Source organism: Mirounga leonina, unplaced genomic scaffold, assembly GCF_011800145.1.
Source record: "Mirounga leonina isolate KUSES-001 unplaced genomic scaffold, KU_Mleo_1.0 Mir_375, whole genome shotgun sequence".
In the NCBI taxonomy this organism is placed as follows: Eukaryota; Metazoa; Chordata; class Mammalia; order Carnivora; family Phocidae; genus Mirounga; species Mirounga leonina.
In genome coordinates, this window is record NW_023270717.1 from 333,835 (window position 1) to 356,271 (window position 22,437).

The 22,437-nt window shown below is 53.1% G+C and overlaps 1 protein-coding gene across 12 annotated transcripts in view; it reads right to left on the bottom strand.

Annotated features, from left to right (window-relative positions):
* PPP6R2 (protein phosphatase 6 regulatory subunit 2) overlaps positions 1-22,437 on the bottom strand; it is a 53,148-nt gene that overhangs the window by 4,854 nt on the left and 25,857 nt on the right. For 9 of the 12 annotated variants that reach the window (XM_034985999.1, XM_034985995.1, XM_034985992.1 and 6 more), the window contains 13 exons: positions 18,978-19,115; positions 17,551-17,616; positions 15,579-15,691; positions 15,079-15,192; positions 13,540-13,666; positions 12,884-13,030; positions 12,387-12,539; positions 6,851-7,054; positions 5,627-5,691; positions 3,793-3,908; positions 2,156-2,241; positions 970-1,050; positions 481-578 (listed from right to left, as the gene is read on the bottom strand). In XM_034985999.1, coding sequence (XP_034841890.1) covers positions 481-578; positions 970-1,050; positions 2,156-2,241; positions 3,793-3,908; positions 5,627-5,691; positions 6,851-7,054; positions 12,387-12,539; positions 12,884-13,030; positions 13,540-13,666; positions 15,079-15,192; positions 15,579-15,691; positions 17,551-17,616; positions 18,978-19,115 — 1,508 coding nt within the window. The remainder of the gene's footprint in view (positions 1-480; positions 579-969; positions 1,051-2,155; positions 2,242-3,792; positions 3,909-5,626; positions 5,692-6,850; positions 7,055-12,386; positions 12,540-12,883; positions 13,031-13,539; positions 13,667-15,078; positions 15,193-15,578; positions 15,692-17,550; positions 17,617-18,977; positions 19,116-22,437) is intronic. The other 3 variants (XM_034985996.1, XM_034985993.1, XM_034985997.1) reach the window with 3 other exon arrangements.

Genomic DNA, 22,437 nt, shown 5'->3' on the forward strand with positions numbered 1-22,437 from the left:
TCGCTCGTGCCCTTGGCGGATGCCAGATGCAGCTGCACCTCCCGGGAGGAGCACAGCCAAGTCCAAGGGTGTGGACAGTTCTGCGGGCAGCGACCGGCCACGTGGGTAAAACAGATGGGGGCCTCGGTCAAAGGGGGCGGCTCTCTGAGCCCGCCTCCCTCCTCACACACACTTGCTTTTTTCCACCTGGGTCCACTCTGTCCCTGGTCTGCACGGTGACAACCTGCCATCGCTGAGAGTGTCTCAGCCCGGCCCCCCAGCTGAGGAAGTGGCAGGACAGCCTCCAGGGCCAGGCAGGATGAGGCCGCAGGCCTGGAACCTGGTCACACTGAGCAGAACCCAGCTCCTTCCAAAAGGGGCAGGGAACAAGGTCGTGGGAGAAGGAGGCGGCTCAAATGGGGGCCGTGGTGTGCAAGGGAGCTCCCCAGTGACAGGACCCCGGCCAGGGTGGACGGCCCCGGGCACATCCTGGGAGCTCACGTGACACTGTCATCCTGGTCAGCAAACTCCTCGTCGTTGAAGCCAAACTGATCCACGAAGGTGGCCGTCATCTGCTGGACCTGGTACTCGGAGAAAGCCTGGCAGGGAGGGTGACGCAGGGTAGGCCTCAGCCCAAGGCTGCTCCCGAAAAACCCCCTGGTGCTTCTCGGCTTCTCCCAACCTAACCTCTCGGGATAACGCCAATGCAGGGTTGTGTCCAAAGAGCTTCGTTTCCTCTAAGTTTCAAGATCATCCACCAGATCCCCCAGGGTTTACTGAGGTAAGGTGGCTCAGGGGGTCCCCCCCTTGTTACAGGGGCTGCACCTCCGGCCCCTCCCCTGCTCGAGCCTGGTGCGTGGGGACTGGCACACTCCCCTGGGCGGTCTGCCGTGGCAGCTCAGCAGGGCGCCGTCCAGCACGCCCCGGAGGCCTGAGGGCTGCCGAGAGCGGGTCAGGGCTGCCGGAGGTGTGCAGAGTGGCCACACGCACCTGCTGCAGGGACAGCTCATTAGGGAAAACGCCCTCCATGTCCTCATCCTCACTCGAGGGGTGAAGGTGGTGGGTGCTTACCTGAAACAGCCAGAGCGGGTGGACGTGAGCCCCACACCCCCCGGGGCTCCTGCCCCCTAGCCCCTCCCCTCAGCGTAGGGCACACTGGGCCTCGGGCATCAGGAGCCCCGAAGAACACACTAGGGGTCCTGGTGTAACAGGGAGGGGGCTCTGCTGAGGCTTCAGGGGGCCAGTGGGGCCTGAAGCCGGACAGGTCTGTGTTCAGGACACGGAGCCGGAGACTCCACTGCACACAGGCGGGGCCACGTGGGTGCGCACAAGCACACGTGCGTGCACACATGCGCACTCACACGCACGCGTGCGCACACATGCACTCACGCACATGCACACTCATGCACACACTGCACATGCACGCACGCACATGTGCACATACACTGTGCACGCGCGCGCACACGCACTCATGCACGCACACGTGCACATACACACACTGTGCACGCGCACTCATGCACATGCACGCATGCGTGCACATACTGCACGCGCGCACACATCCACAGGCACGAACATGCACACGTGCACTCACGCGCACACTGCACACGCGCGCGCATACATGCACGTGCACTCACGCACACGCGCGCGCACATGCACTCATGCACACACTGCACATGCACGCGCACTCATGCACATGCACGCACGCGTGCACATACACACTGCACACGCACACACATGCACTCGCGCGCACGCACGCGCACTCATGCACATGCACACACGCACTCATGCACACGCACTGCACATGCACACTGCACATGCACGCACGCACACATGCACATACACGTACTGTGCACACGTGCGCGCACACACTGCACATGCACGCATGTGCACTCATGCACACGCACTGCACATGCACGCACGTACACACGCAATACACGTACACGCACTGTGCACACGCACACTGCACGTATGCACACACGCACGTACACTGCACGTGCACGTATGCACATGCACTCATGCACACGCACGCACATACAGTGTGCACACGCGTGCGCACACATACGCACATAAACGTACACGCAATGGGCACACGCGCGCCCACACAGACAGGAAGGCATGGCCACTGCACCAGCTGACGCCGTGCGGCGGGAACAGCCAAGCCCCCCAAGCCCCTCACCAGGTCCACAGCGTTCCTGCGGTTGGTCTCCGCCAGGGTCTCCTCCACAAAGTTCTCCCAGCGCCCTCGGCAGTCCGCAGGGAGCCCTGCAAGGGAGCACCGGGGGTGAACCAGGTGTCCGCGCTACTGCGCACAGGTGGGGAGAGCCCGGAGGGGACATCGGAGGGCTGTGGGAAGGGAAGGAGGCCAAGGGTCCCGCAGGAACTTGAGGGCGCTCACAGGGACAGGGCCCGAGCTGAGCAGGCGCGGAGCCCTGAGCTTACGTGGCGCACAGGTAGCTGCAAAGCAACCAGGGAGGAGGACTGCTGAGGAAACAGCCCAGCTTCCTTCTCTGCGCGCCCCCCGCCCCTGCCCACCACCAGCCCTCTCCGTCCCAGCCATGTGCCTCTGTGTGCCTGTTTTCTGGAAAGGTCACAGCCCCAGAAAGAGTCCGTCTGCAGCCGGTGACAGAAGACCACGGCAGAGAGCTTCTGGGCTCACCTCTTGCACCCCGACCTGTACCCTTTGTGGGGAGCCTCCCCGGGCCCGCACACCCCTTGTCACGGGCGCCAAAGGACCCGGGGGCCAAGCACACCTCCTTGTTTCCATCCTGGAGGGCCACCCAGAGCTTCCTCAGCTCACCTCTGGCCATGGGCCACAAGGACCACAGCTGAGACCCTGTGAGGGAGTGGCCACACACCTGTGTGGCCAGGCCACAGGTCTACACCTGCTGCACAAGTGGCCTGACCGTTTGCGGCCCAGCTTCCTCAGCTGCATGATGGAGGATGAGCCCCAGCATCCCCCTGTGCCTGCTCCAGGATCAGGCACCTGAGGCCTGGCTGCAGCATGACCACCTTCCCACACCCCCTGTGGGGACCCTCCCGACGGAGCTTACTCCTTTGTACAAGCACCATTCACTGAACACAAGCATCCCACATGGGGCTGAGGAAGACTGTCCTGGTCAGGAAGCTGGTAGAACACCAACCCCAGCACCTTGGGGAGTCCTGGCTGCTGTCCACCCTCAGCCTCCTTGACTCACTCATGCACTCCACCTATCTGTCCATCTGTCCACCCGAGCTCCGGGGCCTCTCAACATCCTGCTCAGGCTGGCCCGGGCATCGTCCGCCTTAGCGGGGTCACACAGACCCTTCTGAGCTGCCCGCCTTCCTGTCTGAACCACGCCAGGACATGAGGGCCAGAAAGGGGTGTGAGTGTTGGGGCTCCAGGTCGGGAGGGTGGGGGTGTCTCAGGCTGAGAGCAGAGGTGAGGCCTGACCAGAGGAGGGGCTGCCTCTGCTCAGGCCCCACAGCCTACTCTCGGGCACACAGGCTACCTCCCCCAGCTCCCGCAGCTCCGCAGACTCGTGCTGGAAAGGTCTGCAAAACTGCCTGAGTCAGAGAAGGAGGGCGGCATTCAGACAGGACTCGGGTGGGTCCCTGAGCAGAGCACAGGAGAACCTTGGGCCACTTGTGTTTCTGAATGCTGGCACTGGACAGGGTCTCTGGGAACAAGGAGAACCCCCACGGATGTCTGTTCGGACACCTGGGACCCAGGCCCACCTGAGAGAAGGTTCCACGTGGGAAAGCAATCTGACTCCAGTGCAGTTACCGCTTGCTGAGGGTCAGGGGTCAGAGGCAGCGAGGGCAGAAAGGGCTCACCTCGGATGACGTCGCTGATGTGGGTCTGCACGGGGCCCTTCTCCAGGTTCTGCGCCACCGCGTTGGCGATGCGGGTAAGGTGGCCCATGTTGCCGCGCCTCATGCCGCCCGCTGCCCTGGAATGAGCGGCAGGACCAGGGGGCCACTGGGGTGGCCTCACTGTGTGTCCACCAGGGCCCTGACCTTGCCCCGCATGGCCTTCCCTGTGCCCACTACCCCCCAGCCCCGCCCCGGCGAATCCTTCCTCACAGCCTTACCTGCAGGACTTATTTTTGGAGAGCACCCGCTGTGTGCCAGCCAGTAACTCCAGTCACACTGCTCCTACCCCACCGTCCAGACCAGACCTCCATACTAGCAGGGCCTGATGGGCCTCCGCCCGCCCTGCAGGCCTGGTCCAACACCGTGTCCCTCGACCCACTCTGACACCTCTGACCTATCCTAGCCCCCGACGCCCTCCCAGCTCTGCCCAGAGCTGGCTGACCTGAAGGAACACCCAGTGGGGCAGAAGACTCCGAAAGACTAAAATACAGTGCATCTCTGCTGTACGTGCTGACCCGGGAATGATCAAGAATGGACACACAGGACCCAGAAGCAGGCAGGCCAGGGCAAGGGCTGCTGTAGGAGGCCGGCGGCTCAGAGCTGGCCTGTCTCTGCCAGGCTCTCTGCCCGGTGTCCATACTGCCTCCCCCTCACCGAGCCCTATGCACCCTGAGGCCCACGGCCTGGCTTCTGTCCACCGTTCCATCCCACGCTGCCATGCACACGCAGCTTTGTGTTCAACCTCTCATCTGTCACACATGACCCAACAGAAGGGCACCTCTTAAAATCCCTCCTGTATTAGGAAGATATAAAATGCTCACACATCTAGAAATGCAGCACTTGAGTCACAGAGTGGACAGAGTTGCTTCTGACCATGTTCTCTGTCTTAAAAGGCTGACAGCACCCCGGAGAGGAAGCAAAGGTGAGCCCCTGAGCCCATGAGCCCAGCCTGGTAGAGGAAGGGGTCAGGAGAGCGCCTGTGGGACAGGGAGGCCTGTGAGGAGCTGCCCAGGGCGCAGGAGGACGGGGCCAGGGACAAGGCCTGTCAGCCTGCCGTCTTAACCTCTGGGGCGTCGTGGACCCTCAGTGACAGCGATGAAGTACCCCCCCAACAGGTGCCCATGTGCACAAATACAGAATGTACAAGAGCAGCCTCCGCCCAGGGCTTCAGTGGGTATTGCAAGGACCAGGCCCAAGGAAGGACAGATGGCCCCATCTTGTACGTATTCTAGAGGATGCAAACTGGTGGGTTCTGTACCAGCAGGATGTGGGCCATGAACCAGGTGAGGTCAGAGAGCCCCTGGGAGCAGAAGTCAGCAGGGCCAAGGGAAGGCAGGGTGAGGGTGAGGCTGGGGCTGCCCACACTGGGCCCCACAGGCCACACCTCTGCGGGACCTGGGTGGTCGAGACTTCTAGGCAACGGTGAGACCATCTGTGTGTTTCAGATAGATCCCAGCTGGGTGGGGCAGGAAAGCCAGCAGGAAGTAGCTTAGATGCGCTTGGGAGGTTTCAGGGCTCAGTGAGAACTGGCTGGTGGCTGGGGTGGGGAGATGGGAGAATTGAGGACACACTGTGGGTATAAGATGGGGTCTTGGCTGACAGATGGGGAGGGCGGGGGTGGAGTATAGAGCTGCTCGGCCCGTCTCCTCTGGTCCCCCTAGGCCCTGACCTTCCCTGGACAGCACTTCCAGGTGTTCATCCAGGAACAGGACCCCCTTCCTGGACACCCCGTGGCGGCCCCAGAAACCTGCACTGGGCCCTCAGGCACCCCCTGCAGCCCCCCGGGGGTTCTTACTGAGCATGATCATTGGCTTCCCAGGCCTCCAGGATCCTCTGGACCAGGCAGCACTTCTGGAACAGCTAGAGGGCCAGGTGACACTGGTCAGGGTCTACAGGGCTGCACACTCCCCTCCACCCACCCCCAGACGGTGAAGCAGGCACACGAGCACAAGGCTCACCGTGGGCAGGGACACCATTGCGGCCTCTCTGCAGCCCCTAGGCCCCCCGAGGGCTGCCCAGTTCCGCTCCTTCCCCTTGGCCTCCTCCCACCTCCTGTGTCCAGAAGCAAGGAGTGAGCCTGAGTACTGTTTCCTGTGCCTGCACGTTTGTTCTGGGACTCAACTCACACCCCACCCCACACGGGGCCCCCTGCACACCCCCACCCCCGTGTGGCCCTCACCACTGAAGTCGCCTGCCCCCGGCTGTCTACCCCCTGGGCTGCTGTCCAGCTCAGGCCTGCACGTTGCAGGACTCGCTCAAGCCACACCTTCTATGGGGACTCTCACCAAAGACCAAGGCCTTCCCGAGCCTCTGCCCCTCCTGTGTGGGCCTCACAGCCAGCCTGAGGGCCAGGGCTGTCCCTGCACAGCCCCGGGCCTTGCCAGGGAAGCATCTCTAAGTGGGCTCCTTGACACGGGGAGGGGCGTCAGTGCTACTTCTCAAGAGCACCCAGCCGGGCACTTGCTTGCTTCCTCTCCTCCTCAGCAAACACCTGCTGAGGCCGACTCTCTGCCAGACACAACGCTAGAGCAGTTCAGGGCAGGGAGACACAGACACCAGGGGTGTGCCTGCTTGAGGCCCCGGAAAAGCTGTGGGCAGTCCCGGAGGTGAGCGTCCGTCATGCACTCATGGGCGAGCAAGGAAAAGGAGAGAGAATGTAGTTTCAAAAGGTCCATAATCCCAGAGCATTTCTCATGAGAATTTTCGACTCATGCTCTCTCTTTCCCTTGCATTTTCCTTCATGGCTACGACAGGGTACAGCAGACCGGCCTGGAAGGAGCAGACCCTCCCCCTCCGGCGCCTCGGCTCCCCCAGTACAGTGGCCCTGGCAAACGTGGACACTTCCTTTGTGACTCGCAGTCTGATGGGTGGAGGGAGGGCAGCGCATCCACGTCCTGGGAGGATTAGGGGTGGCCACGGGCGGCCAGCGTTAGTGCCGACATCCACACACTGAGGGTGGGCTCAGCAAGCAGTGATGCGCAGGGCACACAGCAAAACATGGGTCACTGGCCGGACTTACATGGGTCACCATTGTGCTCTCAGGGCGGCTGGCGGCAGGCGGGGGGGTGTCTGGGCCCCCGTTCCCGGGCAGAAGCTGCACCCCGCTCTCCGGTCCGCTGGCTTCCGCCCTGTCCTCCCGGGCAGCGTGGGACAGGATGGCGGCAATGCACAGTTCCACTTGGAAGTGCAAGAAGTTATTCCAAGTGTACTTAAAAAACAGGTCCTGGGGTAAACAGAGGACAGAGGAAAGTCTGTGGACTGGTTTTCTCCTGGCGGCGGGACCACACAAGTGAGGGGATCACTGTCCCCTGGCCATCTAAGTGGTCAGGGGACGCTGAAGGTTCTTCCTTGACACGGTCTCTCCATGACCACCTGCCCTTCCATCCCCAGCTTGCTGCTTTGTTCCGCTCCCGGTAATCTCTGCTCTCATCTGACCATGTCCTGTGGTGGGCTTATCCTTTTGTCCTTAAGTTAGAAGCTTAACTCACTCACTTTTAGCCTTTTTTCTTTCCCAGGTATCCTTATACATTTTGCTATATGGTATTTTTACTATTCTTCCTTTATGATCTGTCTTTGACCCATGAGTTACTGGAAGTACATTAAATTCTCAGACATCCAGGGATTCTATTCGGGAGGGGACATGAAATCGAGAGGTGCACACGTGGGCACTCCCTGAAGGAACCCAGCAGGGCCCAAACCTCAGCTGCACAGGCCGAAGCCCAGAGGAGGCTGAGTGAGGGTGGCCGCATAGCACCCCTGGACCAGGGCTGGGCACGGCAGCCTGCTTCGGGCTCTCTGGTCCCCGATGCCAGTAGGGAGGCAGCAGCAAGGAGGAGTGACACAGAATGCCTGTCCACATCCCTCTGGCCACAGTGGCTATGGCAGCCTGTGTCTCAGGCCCTCTGCTGTCCACGAGGGAGGAGGAGGGGTATGCAGGGGGGGAAATGGGGCAGGAGGACAGGGTGTAGACTCCCCGAGACAGGAGTATGGGCCCTTCCTCCACACCAAGGATTTGGGAAATGGCTAAAGGCAGGAAGCCCATCTGCTTAACACAGTTCTCCACAGAAACATGGTCCCAAATCTCAGCTTCGCTCTCTCTGCCTGTGTGACCTTGAGTGACCCTGGAGGCGGCTTCACGATGTTACCTATTCTTCAACACAGAGTCAGACCCACCTTCCAATAAAGAAAAGCCCAGGGCCAGACAGCTTCACTGATGAATTCTACCAAACATTTAAAGAAGAATCAACAACAACAATCCTCAAACTCTTCCCCCATAAAGAAGGAACACTTTCTAATTCATTCTGTGAGGACAGTATTACCTCGTTATCAAAGCCAGATGAAGACACGCCAAGAAAACCACACACCTATATCCCTTATGAACATCAATGCAAAAATCCTCAACAAAATACTAACAAACCAGACTCAGCAGCATGTTAAGGGACTACACTCCAAGACCAGGCAGGATTTATTCCTGGAATGCAGGGATGGTTCGACATCTGAAAACCAATGTAATGCACCATATTAACCAAATAAAGGGGGAAAAAAAAACCAAACAGACAATCGTCTCAACTGATATTGAAAGCACATTTGACAATATTTGACATATTTTCTTGATAAAAACACTTAATAAACTAACAATAAAAGGAAACCTCCTCAACGTGATAAAGGTCATGTGTGGCTGGCCCACGGCAAACACCACACTCAAGGGTGAAGGACTGAAAGCTTTCTCTATGAAGAGCAAGGCAAGGATGCCCACTTTCAATGTTGCACTGGAAGTTCTAAACAGAGCAACTGGGCAAGGAACAGAAATAAAAGGCGTGCAAACTGGAAAGAAAGAAGTAGAATTACCTCTTTTCACAGATGATGCAATCTTATATGCAGAAAATTTCAGATTCCACACAAACTGTTGAGCTAATAAGTTCAGCAAAGTCACAGGACACAAAATCAACACACAAATAGTACACTTCCACACACTAGCTTAGATTAAAAAAATTAAGAGAACAATTCTATTTATAACAACATTCAAAAGAATAAAATACTTAGGGGGTGCCTGGGTGGCTCAGTTGTTAAGCGTCTGCCTTCGGCTCAGGTCATGATCCCAGGGTCCTGGGATAGAGCCCCACATTGGACCCCCTGCTCAGCGGAGAGCCTGCTTCTCCCTCTGCCACTCCCCCTGCTTGTGTTCCTTCTCTCACTGTGTCTGTCAAATAAATAAAATCTTTAAAAAAAAAAAAAAAAAAAAGATGGGCACCTGGGTGGCTCAGTTGGTTGAGCGACTGCCTTCGGCTCGGGTCATGGTCCTGGAGTCCCGGGATCGAGTCCCGCATCGGGCTCCCTGCTCAGCGGGGAGTCTGCTTCTCCTTCTGACCCTCCCCCGTCTCATGCTCTCTCTTTCTCATTCTCTCTCTCAAATAAATAAAATCTTAAAAAAAAAAAAAGATACATATAGGGGACGCCTGGGTGGCTCAGTTGGTTAAGTGTCTGACTTTGGCTCGGGTCATGATCCTGGAGTTCTGGGATCAAGTCCCACGTCGGGCTCCCTGCTCAGCGAGGAGCCTGCTTCTCCCTCTAACCCTCCCCCTTCTCATGTACTCTCTCTCTCTCTCATTCTCGCTCTCTCAAATAAATAAATCTTTAAAAATAAATAAAAATAAAAAAAGAATAAAATACTCAGGAATAAATTAAACCTAGAAAATGAAAGACTTGTACATTAGAAACTACAAACAGTGCTGAAGAGTAAAGAAGACATAAATAATGGAAAGACTCCATGTTCGTAGATTGGAAGACTTAATTTTGTTAAGATGACAATACTACCCAAAGTGCTCTATAGACTAATTATCTATCAAGATCCCAATGGCATTTTTTTTTGGTAGAAATAGAAAACCCATCCTAAAATTTATACTTTTTTAAAGATTTTATTTATTTGAGAGAGAGAGAGAGCACAAGAGAGGGGAGGGTCAGAGAGAGAGAAGCAGACCCCACTGAACAGGGAGCCCAATGCGGGGCTCTGAGACCATGACCTGAGCCAAAGGCAGTCGCTTAAGAGACTGAGCCACCCAGGCGCCCTCCATCTTAAAATTTATATGGAATCTAAAGGGATCCCAAACAGCCAAAACAATCTTGAAAAAGAACAAAGTTGGAGAACTCACATTTTCCAGTTTTAAAACTCACTACATAACTACAGTAATCAAAATAGTGTGATAGTTGCATGAGGATAGACATATAGACCAAAAAAACGAGAGTCTAGAAATACATCCTCACATATATGGCCAACTGATTCTTTTTCTTTCTTTTCTTCCTTCCCTCTTTCCCTTCCTTTCCCTTTCCCCAGCCCCTTTCCTCCCTCCCTGTCTTTCTTTCTTTCGTTTAAGTAATCTCTAAGCCCAGCCTGGTGGTCAAACTCACAAGCCTGAGATCAAAAGTCACATGCTCTACCCACTGAGACAGCCAGGCTCCACATGGTCAACTGGTTCTCCATGACAGCGTCACGATCATTCAAAGTGGGAAAAGACAGTCTCTCCAACAAATGGTGCTGGAAAAACTGGATATCAGCATGGAAAAGAAAGAAGTGGGACCCTTATCTTACACTACATATAAAAATTAACTTAAAATAGATCAAAGGCCTAGTAAAGCTAGAACTATAAAACTCTTAGAAGAAAACATAGGAGGAGAGCTTCATGACAGCAGACCTGGCAATGATTTCTTGCATACGACACCCAAAACACAATCAATAGAAGAAAAAAATAGGAAGTCGGACTTTATCAAGATTTACAACTTTTGTGTCAGATGCTATCATCAAGAGAGTGAAAATAATCTACAGAATGGACGAATGTATTTTCAAATCATACATCCGGTAAGTTTTAATATAGAGAATATATAAAGAGCTCCTACAATTCAACCATTAAAAAAAACCCACTTAAAAAATAGACAAAGGACTTGAACAAACAGTTCTCCAGAGATAATCATTAGGGAAATGCAAAGCAGAACACCCCTGCCGTGAAATACCACTTACAACACTAGGATGCCTATTATTAAAAAACAAACAGAAAATCCCAATAAACAGAAAACAGGTGTTGATGAGGATGTGGAGAAACTGGACCCCCATACACTGCTGATGGGAACGTAAGTTGGTACAATCACCGTGGAAAACAGTGTGGAGGCTCCTCAAAAGATTAATCACAGAAATACGTTCCGACCCAGCAATCCCACTTCTGGGCATATACCCAAAAGCAATGAAAGCAGGTCTCAGAGAGGTACTGTCCAGCTGTACTTAGAGCAGCACCTACTCACAACAGCTAACATGTGGAAGCAACCCCGCTGTCCCCCGCCGGCCGGAGGGACAGACAAAACGTGGCCATCGGCATCGTGGAGTAGTACTCAGCCTGCTGACACCTGCCACGACCCGGGGGAGCCCTGAGGACACTGTGCTGAAACAAGCCAGACCCAGAAGGACAAATCCTGTCTGGTTCCACTTCTAGGAGGCACCTGCAGTGGTCAGACCCAGGGGGACAGAGAGCAGACGGCGGGGCCGGGGAGGGGGCTGTGGGGATAGACTGTTTACTGGTCAGTTCCTGTTTGAGAAGATGAGAAAGTTCCAGAAAAAGACAGTGGTGATGGTTATATAACATCGTGAAGGTACTTAATGCCACTGAATTGTACACTTAAAAATCATAAAAATGGTAAATTTTAGGTTACGTGTATTTTCCCACAGTAAGATAAAAGCAGAAAGAGGGGTGAGAGAGACGGAAGAGGAAAGGAGGCCTTTTCTAACTGAACCCCCTGATCCGTATCTGGGCTCACGGTCCAAACACTGGAAGAAACCAATAGTACTTCGGGCCTAGTGCCAAGGCTGGCTCCTCCTGGGATAAGGATTCAAATGTTAGAAGACGTCAGCTCTCTGGGAGTAGAGGCCCTACAGAAAGGCAGAGACAAGACTGGAGACTGCATCTACCCATGGCTGACACCTAGGGTGATGCCCCACCCTGTCAGCACCCTCCGTCCTCAGCAGCTACCCACAGCCGGCCCTGCCTGCCTGCCCCTCTCCCTCAGGCCCCAAGGCTGTCCTGGGGGCAACTGAGAGGCATCTGCGGAGGAGAGGGCCATTTCCCACTGGCTTGGGCAAGAACTGCTAGGGTGACCTTCCACAGTGGGTGACCGGGAGCTGCAATCCTAGAACGCGTTATGTTGAAGAGCTGTAACGGAAGTTCTATCTTCGGCAGAAGGCAGAAAGGAGATGGGCCGTCATTTCCCCACTCCCTCAAGCTGGATTAGAGATCTGCCCTGTGCCTCCAGACCAATTCTGCACGAGCCTACAGCAAGGCCTGTCCCACTGCTACTCAGCATGCTTCAGCGGCAACAGCGCCGTCAGCCCCGGCACGGATCCGGGAAGTAGTCTCTGGGCACAGACCGTACCTGTTCCGGGAGAGAACCGAAGCCTCCCCTCGGGCAGACCCCTGTCCGTATGCTGAGGTCCAGGGCCTGCCTCTGACGGACACTGCCCGGTCTGCCCACCTGCTGCAGACCAGACGGCCACGCAGACGGCCCCGCCCGCTCACCAGCAGCAAACCCATGGTGTTGAGCCGGCAGAGCTCCTGGTTGATGCTGGGCGTGTTTGTGTGCAGCAGCGCAGCTGTGAGGCGGGCACTGTGCAGACGGGCGTTCCCCAGAGGCTCCTCCAGCACGCCGATGGTGGTCAGGATTGCTGTCTTCTACAAAGAAGCACCACCCAGTTAGAGCCTTGCAACCAGCATGACCACTGCTGGCTCCTCTCAGCTCTGGTGTAGCTGCTCGAAGGGGCCCAGGCTGGGGAGGCGTGGGACGTGTGTGTGGAGGCTGGTCAGGGCAGCACTGCCCGCAAGAGGAAGCGGGGGGTCAGCGGGGTTAGGAGCCCCAGCACTCCCCTCAGGGCCTCACAAAGCAGCAAGCAATGGTGGTCCACTGCCCCAAGAAGCCCAGGGCTGTCTGGTCTCAGCAAACCAGGCAAAGAGATGTGCACCTCAGCTCATGAGACATGTGCAAGATGGGGCCAGCTCTCTCAGGACCCTGAGCTAACCTCACGAAGACTCTCGGAGGACACGGGTAACAGTGGCCTTGTCACACTGGACGCAGGTGTTTCCTGACCCCATGCATGGCAGCATGACGTGTCCACCTTCTCGTTAACCAAATGTTCCAGAATCCCTACCTGCATGAAGCTCACTTTCTAGTGGGAGAGGCAGACGGTAAGTTGATAAATAAAATAAGCTGTGCAGTAAATCACGGTGAGTACTAAGAAGCACCCAGGAAAGGGAAAGGGGCCGTGACTGAGAGGGGCCCCATGGTGAGACCGGATGGCGGCTAAGCGACTGAGCCCTTCTCCGCATGACCCAAGTGCTGCCCAGAGCTGCTGAGCTGAGCAAAGGGCTCCCCTGGGACCCTCCCTGACCCCTGGCCTGGTGTCCCTGACTTGGAGGCCAGACCTCAACTTGGTAAACGGCTCTCAGATGACCCCTATTTCAGAGCACAAGAGTCATGCGGCGGGGGGGCTGCAAAATGTCCAACCCCTAGGCCTTACCTCAGAGCAGAGATGGATACTCAGCAGATGAGGGTGTGAAAACACGCTTCTGGCATCTGCCTGGTGGTTCTCAAGCTGGGGAGTAGGGTCCTCTGCTTGCAAACCATCCTGCCTACAATGGCTGCATGGGTCCCTAATAGCTGGTCAGGGTCACCTACCTTCGGCGGGCTGAGCAGAAGCTGGTGGAAGTCCTTCAGCCGTGGCTCAATGCCATGCAGTATGCCGCTGCTGACGGTACACAGCCCTTCCCGTCCCTGAGAAAAGGAGTCCACCAAGCCCTCTGTCCTGTGGACGAGGACAGCAGATGGAGACACGCGGGATGCGCCCCATCCTCTGTCTCACCTCGCCCCCCAACTCCTCCAGTCATCGGCTCAAGGGTGGTTTGGTGACTGGTACAGAGAGAAGAGAAAGGCACCACTGGCCTTTAGAAAACGCTCCCAGGTGATGGCCAAGGGCAGGCCCCTCGCCCCCGTCGGGCTGGCGGCACCTCTCGCTCCCTGGACCATCTCCGACCCCCTCCCCTTGTTTTGGAAATAGTCACCATGGTTCCCACTCCTTGGCTGAGAAACAGGAGACAGGACTCCACACTGTCCCTCCGGCTTTTTCCAACTAATTTCTCAGAGATCTTCATATAAATAATTTTTTTCAGTTATAAAAGTAATATGTGACCATTATAGAAAAACATTTTAAATACAAAAAAAGAATAAAAAAGAGAATCAGCTGGCTCATCTCTGTTTTGGGTGTTTTGGGTTTTTTTTTAAGATTTTATTTATCTATTTTAGAGAGAGAGTGCAAGTGGGGGGAGGAGCAGAGGGAGAGGGAAGAAGAAAGAATCCCAAGCAGACTCCCCGCTGAGCGTGGACACCACCCCCCTCAACACGGGGCTGGACCCCAGGATCCTGAGATCATGACCTAAGCCAAAACCAAGAGTGGGACGCTTAACTGACTGAGCCACCCAGGTGCCCCTCATCTCTGTTTTATGTGTCATTTTCATGCTGTCCCTTCACCACAGCCAAGGCTGGGAAAGGCCCTCAGAAGAGCCCCCACTTCCTACAGAAAAGGACCAGGCTCCCTGGGTTCACAGAGATGCAAACAATCAATATTCTGGTGGCCTAACTAGAGTAAACAATGACTGCATCATCATTCTAGTTTTAGGTAATAAACTAATAGATACGTACTGGGTCCTAGAGAGAAAGAAAAACTGCTAATAATCTCACTACCAACATTAACTCAATTTCTTGTCATTTTCTTGTTCTTTTGTTGTTGCTGTTAAGTCCAGTTTATCAATGCTGGGGCTTCGACGAAGCTCCCTCCAGAACAAGGAAATAAGAGAACCAGTCAGCCCAGGAGACTGGCCACCACCACCGTACAGGAGGGGACAGAGTAGAGCAGACAGACGCACACAGGGGCACGCACACCATACACGCACCCCACACGCTGGGACAGTCCGCAGGGAAACTCACTGGCCACACCTATTCCACAGACACATCTGTGAACACTCTGGAAGCTGGGGACCCTCGGTGCCTTCGGACTGGGGCGGGAACATGACGGATGCCAAAGGTCAAAGGAGCCATACGTTTACCTTTTCAACAAGGAGAGTCTACCCATGTGATTACTTACATAATTAGCAATTTGTGAAAAACACCACACACCCAGCCACTCGTCACACTCAGCACTCACTCACGCAAGACACTCACCCAGCCCGCCTTGTCTCCAACAAGGTAAGTAACACCTGAGTCCCACTAACGAGGCAGCTCTCAGTCTGGTCTCCGTCAAACATGTTCTTCAGAAGCTGCTCCACGCACTCCTGCCTGTCAGACACACAGAGCTCACTGCTGCTGGGCAGACGCACCGCCTGAAGCCCAAGGGACTGTCTCTCCCCTCCGTGGAGGAGGGACACCCTAAGACTCAGAGGGGCTTTGCTCAGGCTCCAGGCCAGGCACCCAGGGCTCTCACGACCTCCTGCCCCTGCTGGTCACAAGTCACTGGACCTGGCAGGAGACCCCTGGAGCCGCTCCCCGTGAGAAACAGCTCTAGCAAGTTAACTGGATGTGGTATTTCATAGCCAGCTTGTCAGAATCTGAATCAGAGGCGGCAGCATCTGCCGGTGCGCAGAGCAGGGCGTGGAGACCTCCTAAGGACGCAGAAAGACCCCGCACCCACCCAGGCAGGCACCCGCAACACAGCCAGCACTCACGACTCCAGCACTGTGAGGAGGGGGTCGGGCTCCGGAGCCTCCTGCAGCTGACCGCCCTGCTCTCTGCCCAGCCTGATGATGTCACAGAGGGTCTGAGAGGCGTTGGACTGTCTCTGGAAGGAAGAGGAGATGCCGCACTCCCCTCAGGGTTGAGGAGAAAGCCCAGCAGAGCTGCCTCCCGGACAGTGGGAGCCACCCCACTGCTCAGTTCTCGGAAGGACACTGGACTCTCTAAACCAGTCCATTTCAGAGCTGCCTGGTTGGCCTTTCTGGTGTCAGGATGCAAGTCTGGTCAGACCTTCTGGATGAACTGAACTATCCCCAAAAGTCCAAATGGGGCTCTCCCAAGGGTCAAATACACCACACAGACATTGCTCCATCCCTTGAACCATTTTGAGATATGCTGCATATGTGACCACGTTACTGACACTGTGTTTTAAATTCATATTTAAAATATTAAGTATGAAATCATAGCTGGTAACATTCAGAATGAGTCCTGGAAGCTAATGGAAACAGGCAAGATGCTATAGAGAAAGCAGGAGGCCTCAACTCCTCTAGGGCAACACTAATCCTTAACTGGTGAAAATCTGGACAGTGCACTTCCAACAATGTGGGGTGTTTAGTGATGCAGATGAACTGACTAGAGAGAAATATCCCCTGGCTCCTTGCCGGGAGCATCAGAACACACAGCCCTCACATGCACGCTGTGGGAACTCTGGGCTAAAGGAAGTGCGTGCACGACTATTTTAGGAAGAAATGAAAGCAGCCGGAGGTCCCTGTGGCCTCACCCCTGCCTCTGGGCCGGGGAGCAGGCCAGTCAGGCCGCAGGGTTCATGCTAGTGGAGGGGCACCCACCCTCCTCAGTCGGGAGCACAGGCCCCCTTGCCCAGCTGTCTGACAGCCCTGGGGACAGACAGGAACAGAACACAGCGTGGCCAGGCCGCAGCAAAGGCTCAGACAGAGTCGGCACCACTGTTCTCCAACTGCTGAGGGCAAGCAATCGTGTTTAGTTTTGTCATGCATCAAAAAAGGCTTATCAGGATATACTCCAAACTCTCAACAGTGACTCCTGCAGGGAGCGGGCAGGGGGCCGAGAGAGGAAGCCCCACTGCCATCCTGCATGCTTCTACATGGGCAGGGGGGCCTTCCTCCCAGAGCTCATGCCCTCGTAAAATCCCACCTCCTCAAGCATGGGCTGGACCCAGCCACTCCCTTCAAGAGAGCAGAATACAGCCACAGTGCAGACTGTCCCTTTAAAAAAAAAAAAAAAAAAAAGATTTTATTTATCTGAGAGAGAGTGCACAAGTGGAGGGAGGGGCAGAGGGAGAAGCAGGCTTCCCACTGAGCAGGGAGCCCGATGTGGGGCTTGATCCCGGGACCCCGAGATCATGACCTGAGCCGAAGGCAGATGCCCAACCGACTGAGCCACCCAGGTGTCCCAGACTGTCCCTTCTAAGATGAGTTTGCAGAAGAATGACTTCCGTCTCGCTCACTCCAATGGAAGCCAGCAGCACCAAGAGCTGCCCTGTGGACAGGTCCAGCGCCCTCAAGGAACGGAGTCCTGCTGAGCCACGGGTGACCCTGGAAGCGGGCCCTCCCCTGCTGAGCCCTGACATGACCACAGTCTTGTGACAGACCCTAGGCAGAGCACCCACTAAGCCATGTCCATGTCCCTGACTCATAGAAACGGAAATAAAAAATACTTTGTTATAAGCAACTAAGTTTTAATTTGTTACTCAGCCAGAGATGAGATAACTAATTCAGCTCCGTTGTTTTTTTATAAAATGTAGTTTTATTTTTTTACTGAAAAGAAATGGTCTAGAAGTCAGTGCTTGATTAAAGGAGGTAAAGTGTCTAACTGGTCCTCATCTGAGGAAAGGAGCAACTTGCCCCCAGAGCAGCAGAGAGCATTCTCCAATAGTCCCGAGTGGCGGGCTCTATAGAAGGCGGGCTCCATGGGAGCTATACTCACATCCTCATCCTGACTCGGATGGATCAATTCCACGAGTCTCTGGATGATCTTCTCTTCATTAAGCCACTGAAAGGGAAAAAGAGGCCTGTCAATGACGCTGTTCATGTCTAACTCAACAGAAGGGAAGTCATTTGGTGCGAAGAAATCCACGAGCCAGGTTCCGGAGACAGAGAGTCTTTGCCCAACAATGGGTGTCCACCCAGACCCAGAAAGAAAAAATCGTCATCAAATTCTGGAGTGACCCAAACTCAATGAAGAAGAGAACCATGGTCCGTCTGTCCCAGTGCTAGACTCTTAAACATACCGTCTTCAGGATATCTCAGAAGACAGAAGGGGCTGGAGCTGGGGCTCTCCCCGCAGTGCATAGCCTGGCTGCACGTGGAGCCCAGCTATGCTCCACTCTCTGTGGCAACAGGGCCTTTCCAAGAGCAGGAGAAGCACAGAGGCCTGGTGCAGCTGCAGGAGTGCTGGGAGGACTGAGTGCCCAGCACTGTTCAAGGCACAAAGGTGGTGGGCGCCCAGGGGAGACCAGTGCACTTCCTTATCCCAGACTGGAAGATCTGCCTCCGTGGCTGCTCAGCATCGAGCTTATGCGAGCCTTCTGCCGTTAATAGCTGACGTTTATGCTGCACTCACTGCCTAACGTTAGCTGTCGTGATGAAGTCTTTGTGGAAGGCAGCTCCATAATGAACCTAAGCGTGCGAAGTGCCACCTAGATGATGCCTCACCTGACGCCAGGAGCTGGAAAATGGGCAAGAAGGACCAGTGCTTTATTTTAAATTGCATTACAAACAAAACCTGCCCGACAACAGTGAACAGCCTATCCAGCACTGATTTCCTGGTTTCTTTGAGATGAGAATCCTCCTCTTTTCTGGGAAAGCCCTCAGGGAGCTACGAGCACTCCTCTTACTGGGAGCCTGTCAGGACAGACACATTCACAGACCCTGGGACAAAAAACAGGCCTGCTTTGGTCTTTACTGTTTTCACTGCATGGAACCCGTCAGCTAATGCCTTCCTCATAAAGCCAGGACCTGACAGAACTCCTGCTCTGAGGCCACAGGGGCACCAGGACCTGGGGGGCGGTGAGGAAAGCCCTCTTCTGCTTCTTCACAGAGCAGGAGGCCAGAGTGTCAGGGGGAAAGGAACACTCTGCTCTTTGCTTCTGGGTAGACTGAGGCAGTACAGCAGAAAAGGTGCAGACTGCAGGCCCAGGCTCAAGTACAAGCCTGACAAGAGCCCCTGACGACCCCACAGGGAGAAAGTCACGTTGGATGGAAAGCCAGGGGTGCTGACCTTCCCACATTCTCAGAGCTCCCTCACCCAACTCTGGCCTCCCTGAGCCAGGCACTCACTGTGCACTCAGAGAGCCTGCAGAGCACCGGCAGACAGGGACAGGGCCCTGGGGAGGAAGGGGCCCACACACTCACATGCAGGACGTCCTGCCGGAGCCCAGCCGGCTCCACACAGCTGACGAGGCGCAGCAGCAGGTCCATGAGGGCCGAGGTGCCAATGTGCCTCAACAGCAGGCTGATGAACCCGTCCTTCTTCTTCAAGAACTGAATCACCTGAAATCAAACACACCCTGACAAGCCTGACAACCAATGAGACACGCTGCCCCTAAGAACTCACATGAGAAAGATGAATTTTCAATTATACAGAGCATAAATTATGGAAAAACCTAGAAAAAGTTGTAAGAAAGACGTCTCCAAGGACAGCAGAGACCTGAGCACAGGGAAGTCCCATGAGGCAGTGGTGGGGACCCTATGAGGCCCCTGGGCTGATGGAGGTTTGCTGCACGGTAGGGGGCTTTATGCTAATATGTCACAAATACCCTGAGAGAGGGGCTGTGCACGAAGCTGCTCCGGACTGCTCATCCGGTACCGCATGGAGCCCATTCAAAAAAGGAAAAGAAAAGAAAAGAAAAAACTCCAGGCTCTACTGACCTTTCCATTGAATTCTACCAAACATTTAAAGAAAAATAATCCCAATCTTATAGACACTCATCCAGGGAACGTAAGATGAAAGAATACGCCCCAAATCATTATATAAGAACACAAAATTTTGATTCTAAACACCTGATAAGGGCATTATAAGAAAGGCAAATTAAGCCAATCTCACTGATGATCACAGATGCAAAAATTCAGCACATGAAAGAAACCATAACGCACCACAACCACGTGGGTGCATACCATGAAACCAAGGCTAGTTTAACATTAGAAAAACAATCAGTGGAATTTGCCTACTAACAGAACAGAAAAGAAAAATTCTATGATCAACTCAATAGAGAGTAAAAACATTTTTTTAAAGATTTTACTTACTTATTTGAGAGAGAGGGAGAGGGGCAGAGGGAGAGGGAAAAGCAGGCTCCCCACGGAGCAGGGAGCCCTACATGGGACTCAATCCCAGGACCCCGGGATCATGACCTGAGCTGAAGGCAGACGCTTAACCGACTGAGCCACCCAGATGCCCCCAAGAGAGTAAAAACATTTGATAAATTTCAACAACCATTTATGTTATAAACTAAAAAGACTAGGAATAAAGAAAATTCCATTTCTGATTAAAAAGTATCTATAAACACCCCTCAACAAACATCATACTTAACTATAAGATGTCGAAAGCTTTTCTTCTCAGGTAATAAATAAAACAAGGAGGCCCAATATCACCACTTCGATTCAACATTGTACTAAAGGTTCTAGCCAATGCAATCAGGCAAAAAAAGAGATAAAAGGTATAAGAATTATAAAGGACAAAATAAAATTGTCATCAATCACAGATGATATGATCCTGTACACAGATAAAACAAAAGAACAGAAAGATAAACTGTCAGAATATCAGCTTTACTGATAATCACCAAAAACTGGAATCACCCTAGATGTATGCGAACAAAATCTGGAATCACCCTAGATGTACATGAACACATGACTGGTGAAACACCTGGTCCATCTACCCCATGGAACACCACTCTGCAAGAACAAGGAATGTACTACAGATTTTAGAAATGGAAACAGTTTAGTGCCAGGGGCTAGGGATGGGTGAAGAGGTAGAGGTGGGAGGAAGGTGGGAGTGGCTACAAATGGGCAACACAAAGGACCCTTGTTGGTTTTTTGTGTTTTTTTTTTAAAGATTTTATTTATTTGTTTGACAGAAAGAGAGTGAGAGATCACAAGTAAGCAGACAGGCAGGGAGAGGGAGAAGGAGAAGCAGGCTTCCCGCTGAGCACAGAGCCCAACTCGGGGCTTGATCCCAGGACCCAGGACCCATGCCCTGAGCTGAAGGCAGACGCTTAACCATCTGAGCCACCCAGGCGCCCCAAACCCTTGTTGTTTTGGAACCGTTCAGTATCCAACTGTAATGGTAGATACATGAACCTATACAGATGATAAACAGTATAGAACTTAATACACACACACACAACTACAAGCAAAACCAAACAAATGTGTAAGATCAGTGGGTTGTATAAATATCAATGTCCCACAGTGATGTTCTACTAGTGTTTTATAAAATGTCACCACTGACAAAACTGAGCAAAGTATACAAAGGAGTTTTTCAAATTATTTTATACAACTGCATGTGAATCTACAATTATCTCAGTAAAAAGTTTCAATAAAAAAGATACCATTTAAAATAATATGAAAATATCAACCACCTAAGAATAAACCTAATGAAACATGTGTAAGACCACCGCACAGAGAATTACAACATGTTACCAAGAGAAATTAAAGAAGCCCTACTCAGGAGCACCTGGGTGGCTCAGTCGTTAAGCGTCTGCCTTCGGCTCAGGTCATGATCCCAGGGTCCTGGGATCGAGTCCTGCAAGGGGCTCCCTGCTCTGCCGGGAGGCTGCTTCTCCCTCTGCCTCTGCCTCTGCCTCTCATGAATAAATAAATAAAATCTTAAAAAAAAAAAAAAAAAAAGACCACAATGCTATATTATATACCAGAATACCCACCAGAATAACTAGAATAAACAGAATGATAACATTAAGGGTTGGTGAACAACAGGAAGTGGCATACTCTGCTAGTGGGCTTGTGAACTGGCTCAACCTCTTTCACCGTATCCATTCAAGCTAACCACGTGCATGTCCTAGTTATGACGTAACACCTAGTATAATGTGACACCCACAGCAACCACTAAAAACCTACAAAGAGATACATGAGAAAACACTATAGATAAATCAAAATGGAATTTAAATTGTCAAGTAACACACAGGAGGCAGGAAAAAGAACAGAGAAATGAAAAAATGAGAACAAACAGAAAACTGCAATATAATGGCAGCCCTGACATACCAAAAATTACATTAAATGTAAATGGCCTAAATATGCCAATTAAAGACAGATCAACAGAGCAGATAAAAACACATGACTCAACTATGTGTTGTTTGCAAGAAATTCACTTCAAATATAACAATTCACACCCACAGAGCTGTACAATTATCCCTCTTTATCCACAGGGGATACATTCCAAGACCCCCAATGGATGCCTGAACAGTACTGAACCCTATATATACTCCCATTTCTTCCTATACATACATACATACATACCTATGATAGAGTTTAATTTATAAATCAGGCATAATAAGAGATCAACAACAATAACAAATTGTTCAGAACAATTATAAAAATATACTATAAGGGATGTGAATGTAGGCTCCCTCCCTCTCTCTCAAAACATCTTATTGTGCTGTATTCACCCTTCCTCCTGTAATGGGAGATAAGATGCTTATGTGATGAGATGAAGGAAGGTGAATGACATGGGCCTGTGATGTAGCATTAGGCTCCGTCTGACCTTCTGATGCTATGTCAGGAGGAGGATCACCCACTTCTGGACCACGACTGATTGTAGGTACCCAAAACCGTGGACAAGGAGAACTACGACTATACTATGTAT